Raw genomic sequence first — 18,495 nt, 5'->3', positions numbered from 1 at the left:
TCTGAGGAGGGCTAAAATGTCTCTCCATGAACACCACCTAATTGACACTTGGAGGACATTACGGGTACACGACAGAGACTATACATTTTACTCCAACACACATAATGCCTACTCTTGGATCGATTATATTCTTGTCAAAAAAGCAGCACTTCCCTACCTGTCTGCTGCTTTGATAGGTTCTTTTACTATATCTGCACCCACCCACTGCATGCTAGAATAAGGGGATCAGATTGAACACTCCTGACAGTGGAAATTGAATGAATCTCTCTTACATAACCCTTACCACAAACCCATGATCAAGATTTGGTTTTGTTCTTTGCCACTAACAGCTCTACTGAATCCCCCCCTCTGATGGTTTGGGAGGCTCATAAGTGCGTCCTTAGGGGTACGCTGATCAAATTAGGTACACAGTTGAAGAGAACACAAAGGATATGGAGGACTTGCTGACTCAGATCCAGAAGCTAGAGTGCATGCATAAAAAAAATCTCTCACTCAAGCTAGAAATGGTTTATACCCACATGCCCTTAAAAAGTTAAACTCTGTTATTTTGAAGCCATTGTTACTAATTTTCTGAGACTCTGGCTTGGTACCAGTGGGTTGGTGTCTACCAAAGTCTTTACCAAGTAACTACAGACCTGCTAGTTTACATAGTTACCTAGTTTAAAAGGTTGAAAGAAGACAACAGTCCATCCAGTTCATCCTGTGCCGGTGTGTGGGTGTATCAGGGGAGGACTGACCATTTGGGAACTCGGACGCTGCCCCGAGGGCCGGGGTCAGTAGGGAGCCCCATGAGATGCCCCTGGTACCTTTCATAGGCTTTTTTTCGGTGTGGTTTGAGTGTGGGCGAGGACAGTTGTCATGAGTTGCCCAGGGGCCCCATGAGTTGTCAGTCCGCCCCTGGGGTGTATGTGTATTCATGTTAAAAATTATAACCCTGCATACTGTGTTCACTAAGAAGACCATCAAAGAGTTTTTTTTTTAAACTATCAATACTTCACACCACTGATTGTGGAAGGGAATTCCACATCCTTACTGACAGTGAAGAACCCCCTACGCAGTTTAAAGTTAAACTGCTTCTCCAATTTAATTGAATGGTCACGAGTCTTCTTATACTCCCTGTAACTGAAAAGTGTTTTCCCTATGCTAGAATCACCATTAACCACTTCCTGTCCGGACACTTTTACCCCCTTCCTGTCCAGGCCAATTTTCAGCTTTCGGCGCTCTCACATTGTGAATGACAATTACTCAGGCATACAACACTGTATCTAAATGAAATTATTATCATTTTTTTCAAACAAATAGAGCTTTAATTTGGTGGTATTTAATCATCACTGGGGTTTTTATTTTTTGCTAGAAAAATGAAAAAAGGCTGAAAATTTTGAAAAAAAACATGTTTTTCTTAGTATTTGATACTAAATTTTGCAAATAAATATACTTTCTTCATAAATTTAGGCCAAAATCCATTGTGCTACATTTTGTTGGTAGACATAACCCAAATCAGTGTGTATTATTTAGTCTTTGTGAAAGTTATAGAGTCCACAGACCACGGTATATATATTTGATATATTTTAAAATGTATCAATCCTGATGCACGGACTACCTATATAATTTCTTGGGGCCCTAAAATGCCAGGACAGTACAAATACCCCCCAATGACCCCTTTTTGGAAAGTAGACAGTCTGAGGTATTTAATGAGAGGCATGGGGAGTTTTTTGAAGTTGTCATTTTTTGCCAATTTTTTAAGGAAATGATGAAAGTAAAAAAAATTATTTTTTTTTTCCCACAAAGTTGTCATTTAACCACTTCCAGACCGGACACTTTTACCCCCTTCCTGACCAGGGCAATTTTCAGCTTTTAGCGCTATCACACTTTGAATGACAATTGCGCGGTCATGCAACACTGTACCCAAATTAATTTTTTACCATTTTTTTGAGATAGATAAAGCTTTATTTTGGTGGTATTTATTCACCACTGGGATTTGTATTTTTTTTGCTATGTAAATGAAATGTCCAAAAATTTTGAAAAAAAGTGTTTATTTTGCAAATAAATAATATTTCATCATAAATCTTAGCCAAAATTTATTCCGTTATCTTTTTAGTAAAAAAAAAAAAAATCCAAATTAGTTTATAAGCAAAAATTATAATTTTTAAACATTTTTTTTTACATTTTTATTTAATTTTTTTATATTATTATTTTTTATTTTTATTTTTATTTTTTACATACTGTCACCCTAGCAGTACAGTGTCACCATGGTGACACTGTACTACTTGTGAGGGGTGATGAAGATTTTTTTTTTTTTTTTACACTGATTGCTTTTACACCCATATAGGATGTAAAAGCAATCATTTCTCTTTCTCTCTGTGTGCATTCATGCACTCATTGAGAAGAACTGAGTGAGCTGTGATTGGTCACATCCTGTCACATGGTACAAGGCTTTTGTGAATAGCCTTGTACCATGTGACCTCTGTGATCATTCACAGAATTCACACATAGTAAGCAATGATGTCACAAGTGACATCTTGCTTACTACTTTGCATGTGATCACTGATTGGCCAATCAGTGATCACATGATCGGGACCTCGTACAGAGGTCCCGTCCGACGATCGGTGTTTCACTGTGTCCGGAGGACACAGCGGGCACCGGATCGCGGTGCTGCGCGCTCCCAGGGAGCGCGCACAAGCAGGGTGCGGGGAGGCCGTTTATTGACGGCCACCCGACCCTGCAGTGCCACCGTCCGGCCGTTTATATACAACGGCCGGTCGGCAAGTGGTTAACAAGTTCTTTCTCTCACACGGCATAGGCATACTTGCAATTACACCCCAAAACACATTCTGCTACTCATCCTGAGTATGGCGATACCACATGTGTAAAACTTTTTCACAGCCTAACCACATAGAAGGGCCCCACATCCAATAAGCACCCTTAGGCGTTCTAGGGGCAAAAATTACACATCTAATTTCTTGACTGTCTATCACAGTTTTGGAGGTCCTGGAGCACCAGGACAATTGAATTACCCACAAAATGACCCCATTTTCAAAAGAAAACACCTCAAGGTATGTTTTAAGAGGCATGGGGAGTCCTCTGAAGACTTCATTTTTTGCCACATGTTTTTGGAAAATGTGAAAAGAAAATGAAAATGTATTTTTTTTTACGCAAAGGTGTCAATCTATGAGATATTTCTATTACACAGCATAGGCATACTTAAAATGATACCTCAAAACGCATTCTTTAACTCCTGCTGAATATGGCGATACCAAATGTGTGAGACTTTTTCACAGTCTGGCCACATAGAGGGGTTCCACATCCAATAAGCACCTGTTAGTGTTCTAAGGGCAAAAATTACACATCTAATTTCTTGACTACCTATTGCTGTTTTGGAGGTCCTGGAGCATCAGGGCAATGGAATTATCCACAAAATGACCCCATTTTGGAAAGCAAACACCCCAAGGTATGTTTTAAGAGGCATGCAGAGTCTTCTGAAGACTTCATTTTTTGCCACAAGTTTTTGGAAAATGCGAAAAGAAAATGAAAATGTATTTTTTTCTACACAAAGTTGTCAATCTATGAGATATTTCTAATACACTGCATAGGCATACTTAAAATTACACCCCAAAACACATTCTCTAACTCTTCCTGAATATGGTGATACCAAATGTGTGAGACTTTTTCACAGTCTGGCCACATAGAGGGGTTCCACATCCAATAAGCACCTGTTAGCGTTCTAAGGGCAAAAATCACACATCTAACTTCTTACCTACCTATTGCTGTTTTGGAGGTCCTGGAGCATCAGGACAATGAAATTATCCACAAAAAGACCCCATTTTGGAAAGCAAACACCCCAAGGTATGTTTTAAGATGCATGGGGAGTCTTCTGAAGACTTCATTTTTTGCCATATGTTTTTGGAAAATGTGAAAAGAAAATGAAAATATATTTTTTTTTATGCAAAGTTGTCAATCTATGAGATATTTCTATTACACAGCATAGGCATACTTAAAATTACACCTCAAAATGCATTCTTTAACTCCTGCTGAATATGGCGATACCAAATGTGTGAGACTTTTTCACAGTCTGGCCACATAGAAGGGTTCCACATCCAATAAGCACCTGTTAGCGTTCTAAGGGCAAAAATTACACATCTAATTTCTTGACTACCTATTGCCGTTTTGGAGGTCCTGGAGCATCAGGGCAATGGAATTATCCACAAAATGACCCCATTTTGGAAAGCAAACACCCCAAGGTATGTTTTAAGAGGCATGGGGAGTCTTCTGAAGACTTCATTTTTTGCCAAAAGTTTTTGGAATATGTTAAAAGAAAATGAAAATGTATTTTTTTCTATGCAAAGTTGTCAATATAGAAGATATTTCTAATACACTGCATAGGTATACTTAAAATTACACCCCAAAACACATTCTCTAACTCTTCCTGAGTATAACGATACCACACGTGCAAGACTTTTTCACAGCCTAACCAAATGGAGGGGCCCCACATGCAATAAGCACCGTTAGGCATACTAAGGGCAAAAATTACACATCTAATTTATTGACTACGTATCACAATTTTGGAGGTCCTGGAGCAGCAAAGTCTTCTGAAGACTTAATTTTTTACACAGATTTTTAGAAAATGTGAAAAAAAGTAGTTATTTTTTCTTTAATGCAATGTTACCAATAATAACATATTTCTAACACACTGCATAGGTATTCTTAGAATAACACTTTAAAACACATTCTGCTACTTTTCATGAGTATGGGGATACCACATGTGTAAGACATTTTCAGTGTTTGGACTGATTACTGGTCATTGCAACCTGTTTATCACAAAAATTAGCAAACATTATATATCAATAAAGCATAGTGTAGCTTCACCTACAGCCTGTTCCTAAAAGCTTAACCTATTAGTACGTGGCTGTCCACATAGCACTATGTTCATTCACCAAGAAGTTGAACAAAAGATAAACCAAAGAGTACCTGTTGTTTCAGTGCAGAGGGTGGGTGGCACCAGTGTCTTGCAGGAAGGTAGCCAGTGGGATGTGCAGATGGGTCAGTACCGGTGTCATGCATAGACGTGGTGAGCAAACAGGCAAAGTAGTGGTCCAGGAAGAAGACAGGAACATGGTCCATAAAAAGGCCACAGTCAATACAGACAGCAAGCAAAGACGTGGTAAAAGGATTGGTCCAGGCAGAAACATTAAGCTTAGGGCCTTGGTTAGGTAAGACTGGACAAAGGGGTAGAGGCTTCATCCCACCCAAATCTCTTCGAAGCCTCTGGTCTCCAGACCCTGATCCGGGAATTAAAAAACCCAAAGAAAACAAAAAAGTTTTCTCTGCTCGGAAACACTACTCTGGATCCCCTCACATACGTGAGACCCCTGTGTTGTCTTGAATCCCACTACTAAAGTGGGAGGGCAAAAGATCAGTCCAGGAGGCAGGCAGAGGCATGGTCGATTAACAGGCCGAGGTCAGTTCAGGCAGCAGGCAGAGGCATGGTCGATTAACAGGCTGAGGTCAGTTCAGGCAGCAGGCAGAGGCATGGTCGATTAACAGGCCGAGGTCAGTTCAGGCAGCAAGCAGAGGCATGGTCGATTAACAGGCTGAGGTCAGTTCAGGCAGCAGGCAGAGGCATGGTCCATTAACACACCGAGGTCAGTTCAGGCAGCAAGCAGAGGCATGGTCAATAAACAGGCCGAGGTCAGTTCAGATGGAAGGCAGGAAAATGAATTCAGGCAACAGGCAGAAACGTGGCAGGGAAATAGCAAACAGAGGACAAAGAAATATATCTTCACCGTACTTCACTAATAATGTAGTGCGGTATGGTAGATACGGAAGCACTCTTCTATACAGAGACCAGGCTTTGAGGGACACTGGGGACAGTAGTATCGGGTGTCAGATCGAATTCTATGTTTGGAGCATACCCGACATCTCTTTTGAGGATTGCGGTCTGTTTCGGTAGGGGGGACGATATTGGGGAAATGTCTTTCATGCAATCGGCTCACTGCATCAGACCGAATTTGTTCAGGTACGGGTCTTCCTTGATAGATGAGGGATGTGATAATCTCTTCCTGATATTGTAAGAAGGTGACAGGTCTTTGTGTGGACTTCTGGAAAACGATGTAGGAATTGTACAGGGCCATATGGAAAAGGTAGAAGGATACTTTTTTATACCAGTAGATTGATCTTCTGTTGGGTATGTAGGGCTGTAACATTTGATCATTTAAATCCACTCCCCCCATGAACAGGTTGTATTCGTGTATGCATTGGGGTTTTCGGATGGGACCGCGACTTCCTTGAATTTCCAATGAGCTGCTGTTATGGATAGATGAAAGGACATACACATCCCATTTGTCTCGCCACTTAAGGGCCAGGATCTCTTCATTTCTCAAGCTAGCTGACTCCCCCCTGTTTAGCTTGGTGGCAACCAATTGTTGTGGAAATCCCTTCCGATTGGGTCGAGCTGTGCCACAGGCTACAGTGTCCTTGAGATAAAGGTGGCGGAAAAGGGGCAGGCTTGTGTAGAAATTGTCCACGTAAAGATGGTACCCCTGATTGAAGAGGGGGTATACCAGGTCCCAGACAATTTTTCCACTAATCCCCATATAGGCTGGGCATTCAGGGGGCTCTAGCTGACTGTCCTTTCCCTCGTAGATACGGAACTTGTGCACGTATCCTGTGGACCTTTCGCAGAGTTTGTTCATCTTCACCCCGTATCTGGCCCGTTTACTTGGAATGTACTGTTTTATGATCAGCCTCCCAGTGAAATGGATTAGGGATTCATCGACACAGATGTTTTTTTCAGGACAATATATTTCTGAAAATTTTTGGTTGAAATAATTGATTAGTGGACGAATTTTATAAAGTTTGTCGTACTCGGGGTGATCTCTGGGGGGGAACAGGGAATTATCGTTGAAATGTAGAAAGTGCAGAATTGTTTTATAGCGGGTCCTGGACATAGTGGCAGAAAAGAGCGGCATGTGTTGAATGGGATTTGTCGACCAATAAGCATGCAGTTCATTTTTTTTTGTTAGTCCCATATTAAATGTAAGGCCAAGAAAAACTTTAAATTCTTCAACTGTGAGGCATTTCCACTCAAATGTTCGAGCATAACAGGAGTTGGGATTTTGAGTGATTAATTGCTGGGCGAAAATATTGCATTGGTGCACAACTGAATTCAAAAACTCTTCAGTGAAAAATAAATGGAAATAATCAATGGCTGTAAAATTTTGGGTTTCTGCCTGAATGCCTGACTGGGCTATGAATGGGGGAATTATAGGTGCTCCTGATCCTGAAGGTAGCCACACAGGGTTTAAAAGAGCATCTGGGACAGCAGTATGGGCCCTAATCCTTGGTGGCGGATGTGACACCTGAATACTAGAACTTGCACTTACAGTGCTGGTAGTAGCCATATCAGAAGAACGTATTGAGCTGCTGGTGGTTGCTTGCTGCTCCTTGGAGTTCCTCATTCTTTTTGTTGGAACACCTTCTTCTGATTCAGAGAGTGAACCGCTGCTGTGTTCTGGTTCATATACAGAATCAGAGTTTGACAGTGAGAGTTCTCCGTCACTCTCATCTGTCATACTCAGAATTTGAAATGCCTCCTCGCTTGTATATGATCTTTTGGCCATATTTTTGACACTGATCAGGACCCACTGGTATGGCAGTGATCAGGATGGTGTTGCAGTGAGGGACAGATATCTGGCTGCAGTTGGTTCACACTAGTCACTGTTGGGCAAAAATCAGAGATACAGTGAGGTGGCTGGCAATGTTTTGTGAGTGTGTGTAAACTCTGTGCAAAGGCTGAAAATTACTCACAGTTAGCTGTACTGGATCTCTCTCCTCACAGACGATGGCAGTGAACAGGATCCACTGGTGTGGCAGAGATCAGGGACACTTTATGAACAGGTACACTGTAAGGTGATCAGGGACACTGATTGGGCCACTGTATGGTGATCAGGGACACTGCTGGGCCACTGCGGTGATCAGGGACACTGCTGGGCCACTTGTGTGGCGATCAGGGACACTGTGGCAATCAGGGACACTGTGGCGATCAGGGACACTGCTGGACCACTTGTGCGGCGACCATGGACACTGCTGGGCCACTGCGATGAGCAGGACACTGCTGGGCCACTTGTGTGGCGATCAGAAACACTGCTGGGCAACTGCGGTGATCAGGGACACTGCGGTGATCAGGGGCACTGCTGGACCACTTGTCCGGCGATCAGGGACACTGCTGGCCACTTGTGTGGTGATCAGGGACACTGCTGGGCCACTTGTGTGGTGATCTGGGCCACTGCGGCAATCAGGGACACTGCGGTGATCAGGGACACTGCTGGACCACTTGTGCAGCAATCGGGGACACTGCGGTGATCAGGGACACTGCTGGGACACTGCGGCGATCAGGGACACTGCTGGACCACTTCTGCGGCGATCAGGGCCACTGCTGGGCCACTGCGATGATCAGGACACTGCTGGGCCACTTGTGTGGCAATCAGAAACACTGCTGGACTACTGCGGTGATCAGGGACACTTCGGTGATCAGGGGCACTGCTGGACCACTTGTCCGGCGATCAGGGACACTGCTGGGCCACTTGTGTGGTGATCAGGAACACTGCTGGGCCAATGTGGGGATCAGGGACACTGCTGGGCCAATTGTGTGGTGATCAGGAACACTACTGGGCCAATGCGGTGATCAGGGACACTGCTGGGCCACTTGTGTGGTGTTCAGGGACACTGCTGGGCCACTGCGGCAATCAGGGCCACTGCGGCGATCAGGGACACTGCTGGACCACTTGTGCGGCAATCAGGGACACTGCGGTGATCAGGGACACTGCTGGGCCACTGCGGTGATCAGGGACACTGCTGGACCACTTGTGCGGCAATCAGGGACAATGCTGGGTTACTTGTGCGGCAATCAGGGACACTGCTGGGCCACTTGTGTGGCGATCAGGGACACTGCTGGGCCACTGCGGCAATCAGGGACACTGCGGCAATCAGGGACACTGCTGGACCACTTGTGCGGCAATCAGGGACACTGTGGCGATCAGGAACACTGCTGGACCACTTGTGCGGCAATCAGGGACACTGCGGTGATCAGGGACACTGCTGGGCCACTGCGGCGATCAGGGACACTGCTGGACCACTTGTGTGGCAATCAGGGACACTGTGGTGATCAGGGACACTGCTGGGCCACTGCGGCAATCAGGGACACTTCTGGGCCACTTGTGTGGCAATCAGGGACACTGCTTGGCCACTGCGGCGATACTGCTGGGCCACTTGTGTGACAATCAGGGACACTGCTTGGCCACTGCGGCGATCAGGGACACTGCTTGGCCACTTGTGTGGCGATCAGGAACACTGTGACGATCAGGGACACTGTGGAGATCAGGAACACTGCTGGGCCACTATGTGGCGATCAGGGACACTGACAATCAGGGACACTGCTGGGCCACTTGTTGGGCGATCAGGGCCACTTGTGGGCGATCAGGGCCACTTGGGGCAATCAGGGACACTTGTGGGGGCAATCAGGGACACTTGTGGGGGCAATCAGGGCCACTTATGGGCAAAGCCACTTGTTGGGGCAATCAGGGCCACTTGTGGGGGCAATCAGGGACACTTGTGGGGGCAATCAGGGCCACTTATGGGCAAAGCCACTTGTTGGGGCAATCAGGGCCACTTATTGGGGTGATCAGGGCCACTTTAGGGGCGATCAGGGACACTTTAGGGGCGATCAGGGACACTTTAGGGGCGATCAGGTGTCTACTACCTCCTCTTGGCTGTTTCTCCTCTCACAGACAACTCCGTGAGAGGAGAAGGAGGCGGAAGCCGCACCATGCGGCTTTTGTTTACACTTATGCTGTGTCCTTATTGGACACAGCTGATCACATGGTATGGGACCGATTTCATTGGTCCCATACCATGTCACGTAATCTACCGAGTCCGTCGGACTCGGCGATCATCGGGCTCGCGGGTGCGCGCTCTAGGAGCCGCGCACGAGCCTCAGACACAAGGTGCCGTTTAGAGACGGCAACCCGCTCCTGTAGATGTCCCGTCCTGCCGTTTATAAACAGCGGCCGGACGGGAAGTGGTTAAGATGTTTATATATTGCTATCATATCTCCTCTTAAGCATCTCTTCTCCAGGGAAAATAAGTTTAGTGCTTGTAATCGTTCTTCGTAACTGAGATCCCCCAGTCCCCTTATTAGTTTTGTTGCTCTTCTCTGGACTCTCTCCAGTTCCAGCACATCCATCCTGCGGACTGGTGAACAGAACTGGATGGCATACTCCAGGTGTGGCCGAACCAGAGTTATATGAAGTGGCAGGATTATAGTTTTTTCTCTTGAGTAAATATCCTTTTTTTATGCGTGCTAATATACTGCTGGCTTTGCATGCTGCAACTTGGCATTGCCCACCATTGCTGAGCCTATCATCTACTAAGACCCCCAGATCTTTTTCCATCCTAGATTCCCCCAGAAGTTCTCCCCCTATCGTGTTCATATTTTTAGCCTCTAAGTACATTACATTACATTTTTAACATTAAATCTCATTTACCAAGTATCTTCCCATCCCTTTATTTTATTGAGGTTTTCTTGTAAAGTTTCTGTAATCAGTTGTGAAGTTATTGCTCTACTTAGTTTTGTATCATCAGCAAACACTGAGATTAGGCTATTTATACGAACCTCTATATCATTTATAGAGAAATTACACAGAACTGTTCCCAGTACAGAGTCCTGTGGTACCCCACTTGCCACTCTGGACCAGTCTGAGTATACGCTATTTATCACCACCTTCTGGATGTACCCCTGTAACCAGTTTTCTATCCATATACAAACCCTATGGTCCATGCCTACGGACCTCAGTTTCCCAATTAGGCATTTATGGGGGACCATAGCGAATGCTTTTGCAAAGTCCAGATATACCACACCCACTGGCATCCCTTTACCTAGATGGTAATTCACTTCCACGTAGAGTATTAACAGATAGATTTGGCAAGAATGACTTTTTATAAGTCCATGCTGATTACTACTAATGATTCGGTTTTCATCAGAAAATTCTTGGATATGGTCCCGTATCATCCCCTTCAATAGTTTGCATACTATCGATGTTAGACTGACTGGCCTTTAGTTTCCAGAAATATATCTTGGCCCTTTTTTAAATATTGGAACCACGTTGACCCTTCGCCAATCAGCTGGTACCATTTCTGTCAGTAAGATGTCCATAAAAATTAGGAATAGCGGCCTGGCTATATCCTGACTGAGTTCTTTGAAGACTCTCAGGTGTAAGCCATCTGTTTCTGGTAACTTATTTGCGTTAAGCTTTTCAAGTCTTTTTAGAACACTGTTAGCCACAAAGGTGCATTCTGAGATGCATTACTAATGATACAATCTTGACTACTATACCCCTACTTTTCATTTGTAAAAACTGAGGAAAAGAATGCATTTAGTACAGTTGCCTTCTCCTTGTCATTTGTAACCAACATCCCTTCATCATCATTTGTGGGGACAATATGTTCTGATTGTTAATATATTTAAAACATTTTGGGGGGATTTTTTTTACTCTCCACTGCTATGTGTCTCTTGTAGTCTATTTTAGCTGCCCTGATTGCGTTGTTACATTTCTTATTGCATTCCTTGTAGTGTTGAAAAGCCGACGATGTCCCATCTGCATTATATTTCTTAAAGGCCTTTTTTTTATTCTTAATTTGTCTTTTAACATTACAGTTTAACCACCCAGGTTTAACCTTTGCTCTTTTATATTTATTGCCCATTGGAATGCACTGGATGATACCTTTATTTAATATGTACTTAAAGCACTCCCATTTTTCCTCAGTGTTCAGTATTTCTAGGATTTGAACCCATTTAAAATCTTGTAGTATTGTGGGCAGATTTGAAAAGTTGTCTCTTTTGAAATGTAGTGTTTTTGTACTACCCATGTGCCTCCCTCTCCTATGGTTTACACTGAATGTTATTACCTGGTTTCCAAGTTGTCCCGTATTTCCACATCTGTGACCAGATCCATGTTATTTGTAATTAATAGATCTAGTAATGCATTCTCTATAGTTTGGGCATCCAGCAACTGGCAAATGAAGTTGAACTTCTATTGTCAGAAAGATACTGGAGCGTTTGATAAAGGACCGCTTAGATGAGTTTCTGCTGCAATATTACAAGCAATAGCATGGATTCCTAAAAGACCAAAGTTGTCATACAAATCTTTTTTCTTTTTATGACAAAGTAAGCAAAAACAAAGAAACAGGAGTGGCTGTGGATATAGTATATGTGGACTTGCAAAAGCAAATGACACAGTTGCACACAGGCAGCTAATACCTATGCTTAGAAAATTCAGTCTGTGAATGATTAGAAAACTCTCTGAATATGGTTTTAACCACTTGACCTCCAGAGGATTTACCCCCCTTAATGACCAGGCCTCTTTTTGCTACTCGGCGCTGCACTAATTCAACTGATAATTGTGCGGTCATGCAATGCTGCACCCAAACGAAATTTACGTCCTTTTTTTCATTCAAATAGAGCTTTCTTTTGGTGGTATTTGATCACCTGTGCGCTTTTTATTTTTCACGCTATAAACAAAAAAATGCCAAAAATTTTGAAGAAAAACAATATTTTTTACTTTCAGCTATAAAAAATATATAGTAAACTCAAAGTTGGTTTTAAATTTAGGCCAAAATGTATTCTGCTACATGTTTTTGGGAAAAAAATCCCAATAAGTGTATATTGATTGCTTTGTGTGAAAGGTATAGCGTCTACAAACTATGGTATAGATACTGCAATTTACGCCATTTTTTTGCTATACAGCGCTGCGCTAGTTTAACGGCCAATTGCGCGGTCATGCAATACGGTACATAAATGAAATTTACATCCTTTTTTTCCCCACAAATTGAGCTTTCTTTCGGTGGTATTTGATCACCTGTGCAGTTTTTATTGTTTGCGCTATAAAAAAAAAGGCTGACAATTTTGAGGAAAAAAAACTATATTTTGGACTTTTTGCTATAAAACATGTCCAGTAAAAAAAAATTTAAAAATCAAATTTAGTCATAAATTTCTGCCAAAATGCATTCTGCGACATGTCTTTGCTAAAAAAAAAAACCCAATACGTGTAAATTAATTGGTTTACATGAAAGTTATAGCATTTACAAATGGCAGGAAAGATATATACTGGGATTTTTAGTTTTTTTTTATACTAATAATGGCGGTGATCAGCAACTTATGGCGGCGATCAGGGACTTATGGCAGCAATCAGCAACTTATGGCGGGACTGCGGGACTGCGGCGGACATTCTGACACTGGGGGGGTACTGACTTGGGGTCACTGACATCCCCAGTGACACCAATACAGTGATCAGTGCAAAAAAAAACCCACTGACACTGTACTAATGGCACTGGGGAGGAAGGGGTTAAGTTTATTTTGCAGGGAAGGGTTATCTGTGTGAGGGGGAGTGTTTTACTAGGGGGCGGGGGGGGTAAACTGCAGGGGACACGGCTGATCGGGATCCCGATCAGCTTGTCTTCGAGCTGTCAGGGAAATGACAGAAAGCACAGCTACTGCAGCTGTGCTCTCTGTCACTGATTGCCGCCGATCGCCGGGAGATAGCCGGTAAGGACCGGCTGTGACCCGGCGACTGATATCCGTGGCTGTGATCGGCGGGACAGGTAGGGCGGCAGCACGCCTCGCGCGCGCCCCCTACCTGTTTACAAAACACACGTTTTAAAACGTGGTTTTGCCTGCCCATGCCGCCCTGCCACCATTTTTCTACAGTGGCAGGGCGGCAAGTGGTTAAAAACCGTATTCCGTGAGTAGTGATTAATGATTCATGGTCTGAATAGTCTAAGGCTCAACACATACACATTGCAACCTGACCACATTATCTCTGTACAATCAACTTTAGATGTACCAAACCTATGTAATATGAGAACTTACCTAAACTATCCAGTCAATCTGTATCAGGAAAGCCCTTACCCTAAATGTTTGTTGATATCTCTAACAGAGATCTAACAATCAGGTTGTAACGCTTGTGGTGAGCTTAAGATTGTTAGTGGTGTACCACAAGGTTCAGTGACCTTTACTTTTTAGCCTATTTAAAAATATATATGTTTGCAGATGACACCAAGCTATGTAGTGGAATAAAGTCCCTAAAAGATGTCTCTAACTTACAAACAGTCCTGAATATACTGTTTGATTGAGCAACTATATAGAAAATTACATTTAATATCGATTAGTGTAAACTTATGCACTTGAAGGCCAAAAACACAAATGCTGGGGGTATGGCTAAGCACGATTTATAAAGGAACTCTATGCCACAGAGGCCATTTTACAGCTTTGGCATCTATTCTCACCCACAGAACCCTTGCCAGGTTCGAAACAGGCCCCTGGATCATTTAAAGGAGAAGTACAGCCAAAGCTTGTTTGGCTGTACTTCTCCTGTGGATCTTAGGAGTACTGTTGGCTGATGTCACAGAGCCAGTCTAGGCTGGGGAAAGATCCCAACCATATGGTTAGGATCCACCCAGAAGTCTGGATCAGCACCTGGCGCAGCCTCTCAGCAATCTGCTTGGAGCCTGAGCCAGCCACTCCCGCCCCTTCCCCAGCCCAGCACTCTAGTGAGCGCTGGGTGGGGGAAGAGCAGAGGGTGGTGACTGACAGTCACCAGCTCTCTTCTCACAGAGTACTGAGAACTGAGCGATCAGCGGTCTTTGATCGATCAGTCTTAGAGTCAGCAGCGGACAGATGTAGCATCGGACCGATGCTGCATCCACCTAGGTAAGTATGATTTCTAAAAAAAAAAACATACTTCTCTTTTAAGTCTGTTAAACATACTGGCTTGCTGATCCTCCTAGCCAAGACTCTGCATGAGTTGGACCCTGCCCCAGCAGATATGGCACCCACTCGACCTTCCACTACAACAGCATCAACATCTGAGATAAAGCACGGTAAGCCTTGCATTGCTGGCTCAGCAAGATGGGCCCTCAGCCCAAGATTTTCCCCATTCCACACACTGGTCTTCCCTCTTCCTAACCTCCCCCTTTGGCCTCTAAGTCATTAGGGTCCAGCTGAGCACTGACCTGAGAGATGTCCTGAACTCTCTGTCCACTAAACAGGACCCAGATGCCCTCGTTTTCCGCATTGAAAGAGCTTTAAAGAGTGAGATTGAGGAGATGAAACAATAGGTGTTTTCTGTTAAAGCTCATGTTACATTTCTAGAAACCTTTGCTACTTCTCCTGCACCTGTACCCTCTCCTCCTTACTAACCTCACCCTCCTACTCCCTTGCCAAGACCATATGCAATGTCCCAGGCTTAGGACTGCAAAGCCTGGACTTTTCACTATTATTATATTTAAGGGATTTGTAGGTGTTTTGTTTTCTTTTCCATCCATCATTCATTTGCAATATGAGTTTTATTTTTAGCCATACAACCATATTGCGCATGGGGATATATTTGTATTGATTCATGTTATGGTCACTGCTACACAGATTTTATATTATGTGAACATTTGTTATAATTGTATAGAGACTGAAATTCTCCTTCATGTCCACTGTTAGATCACTTCTTAGGCCCCTTTCAGATGGGGTGGATCTGTCAGTGTCATCCACCTGCTCAGCGGGGAATCTCTCCACTGATTTCCCTTGAGCAGGCGGATGACAGGTCTCTGTCTGCTCTGCTGCTGCAGAGCGGACACAGATACTGGCAGCTGATTTCAATGGGGCAGTCAGATGGAAACAGACCACCTTCCTGTTTCCACTTGATTGTCATCCGATCCACTGGACAGATGGGGAATGTTTTTGGCATACAGGATCAGATTGGATGCTGGCAGGACGCCCGCTGGTCCATAGTAGTTTATGGATGGACTGATCGGGTCCGCCTGAAAAATGGAGAGGCAGACCCCATAGGTCCGCTTGTGTGAAAGGGGACTTACAGACAGATACAACCACCCTTTTGGTTTACCTTGTCTTTCCAAACAAAAGCATAGCCAGAAATATTAACAACCCAGTCATGTAAAGAATGAAAGAAGGATTCTGCTATAACAAATAAATCATGCAAAAATATGGAAGCCCATTCCATATGGAGTATATGTCAGCTTTTAGACAAGACCCTCAGGAAATTATTTGCCTGAAGACATTAGATGATTCTCCAGACTTTCAGTGGATAAAATGCTTTCTGTTATGGACAAAAAGTTTAAATTTTGACTCATCAGTTCAGCGAAGTATCTGACATTTTCTACATTCCAGTCCTTGACTTTTCATGAATAGGTTAATTGTTCACATTTTTGAGTTTGCAGATGTATTTATTAGGGTTCCAGTAATGTTTTCATATCATTCACTTTCATGTCATTAAGTACAGGATTTACCTATAAAGCAGCTGATCCTTTTCTAAAACCTAAGTTTAAAGCGGTATTAAACCCAAAAGCAAACATTTATTATATTGCAGCTTACCAATTCTAAGATGTGTTGGCTACACTAGTTTTCTTTTTTTAGGCTTTCTTTCTTTGACTTTTATCTGGTGATCCAGCCAGTGAGTTGTTCTGCAAATTGTCTCAGTTATCATTTATTTATGTAAAACTTTTATCCCAAAAGGAAAAACTGTTGTGGTAATGGCCTATAAAGTGTTAGCTGGAGATTGGCTTCAGTTTGTTAGTGTATCGAAATCGACTAGTATATTTAACACTCCCCGCCCCCAGACTACCAATGCTGTTGTCCAAAGGTGCACCTGTGCTCATTCATCCAGAGTGGGGGCATTCTAATAAAGGAGGTTTGTTACTGGCCAGATCACCAGGAGAAAATAGAGGGGGAAAAAAAGAAAAACTGACACAGCCACCACATCAAATGATGGGTGAGTTGCAATATATTACATTTTTGGTTTTGAGAATAATACTGCTTCAAACCTATATTGAGCTGTATGAACAGAGCAGGAAAGAAGGGAAATATGCCCCTCCTTTAACCGCTTTCCCCCCCCGCCCTATAGCAAATATACTGCTACAGGGTGGCAGGAGTGTGCAAGATTAGATATATATATACGTGATTTAGCATTTCCAGGTAGGGGGCGCGTGCGTGAGCCATGCGCATTCCCTACCTGTGCTGCTATTCGTGGCCTCGGCTGTCAATCATCGGGTCCCGGCCAGTGATTACTCGCCGGCACCCGGTGATCGCCGAACATTACCGACGGGGGAAAGACCTGTATGTGAACAATAGAGTTCTCTCCCCTGTCAGCTCCTGCACACTGTTTTGCATGGCTCTGCATAGAGAGCCATACAAAGCAGTGTGCTTACAGTTGAAAGCACACACACAGCTTACAGTAAAACAGCACACAGTTATCCCTTTGATCACCCCACATGTTAACCCCTTCCTGCCCAGTGTCAGTGCTTATTATCACTGATCACTGTATTGGTATCACTGGGGATGTCAGTGGCAGTTAGTCAGTTCCCCCCAGTGTCAGAATGTCTGCCATAGTCCCGCAGTCCTGCTGATCGCCGCCATTACTAGTAAAAAAAAAAATCCCAGTATCATTTGTAAACGCTGTAACTTTCATATAAACCAATTAATTTACACGTATTGGGATTTTTTTTTAGGAAAGACATGGAGCAGAATACATTTTGGCTCAAATTTATGACATAATTTGATTTTTAAAATTTTTTACTGGACATAATAATAGCAAAAAGTCTAAAATACTGTTATTTTCTCAAAATTGTAGGTGTTTTTTTTTCTAGCACAAAAAATTTAAAACGCACAGGCAATCAAATACTAAAGAAAGCTCTATTTGTGGGAAAAAAGGACGTAAATTTCATTTGGGTGCAGTGTTGCATGACCGTGAAATTGTCACTTAAAATAACGCAGCGCCGTAATGCAAAAGACGGCCTGGTCAGGAAGGGGGGTAAATCCTCTGGAGGGCAAGTGATTAAATTATTTGCGTGTGTTCTGTAAACAAAATGGGTCTTTCTTAGTAAAACAGAAAGCTAGCATGGTAATAGTTAGACCTTTTGTGGGTGCAAAAGTTAAAAATAAAAATGATAAATATGCAATACTTCATATTAATCTAGTTTTTGTATTTTTGTAGAATCCTGGACATAGTAAAATTTATAACGTATATACAGAAAGGCTATACCTTCCCTTTTAGTCAATTTTACCTGCAGGAATAAATACTGAGCGACTCCATTCACTCCAAACACTTTCTTTATACTTCTGGCGGATTTTAATGGAATGCTCTTTGTCACCATCAAGCTTAATTATGCAACTTTCTGTAGAAAAATAATTTTATGTTGTAAGTAAACATGATATTGACAAATCATCTTTCACATTGAAGAAAAAAAGAGTTTAGTTGAATCAATTACAAAGAAAAGATGAAATTAAAAGGTAAATTATGATTGTCCAAATACAGTACATAGTACATGTTCATTTTTGATAATCACTGATTTAGTGTTCCAAACATCTGAAGAAAAATTGAGCGACAGAGCAGCATTAAAAAGCATATTTTGGTATGGTGATGCAGACCATTAGAACCAAAA

General features: G+C 43.0%; 1 protein-coding gene across 1 annotated transcript in view; it reads right to left on the bottom strand.

The window, feature by feature from the left end:
• Positions 1-18,495, bottom strand: part of IL12RB1 (interleukin 12 receptor subunit beta 1) — a 163,516-nt gene that overhangs the window by 83,735 nt on the left and 61,286 nt on the right. Inside the window, exon 6 of the mRNA XM_089670055.1 lies at positions 18,118-18,228. Within this exon, the coding sequence (XP_089526181.1) occupies positions 18,118-18,228 (111 nt within the window). The remainder of the gene's footprint in view (positions 1-18,117; positions 18,229-18,495) is intronic.

The sequence above is a fragment of the Staurois parvus genome, unplaced genomic scaffold (genome assembly GCF_062004578.1).
Source record: "Staurois parvus isolate SC_StPar_1 unplaced genomic scaffold, SC_StPar_1.0 ptg000086l, whole genome shotgun sequence".
In the NCBI taxonomy this organism is placed as follows: domain Eukaryota; kingdom Metazoa; phylum Chordata; class Amphibia; order Anura; family Ranidae; genus Staurois; species Staurois parvus.
Note: the sequence above shows the minus strand (reverse complement) of the source record. Positions and strands in the feature narration are given on the sequence as shown.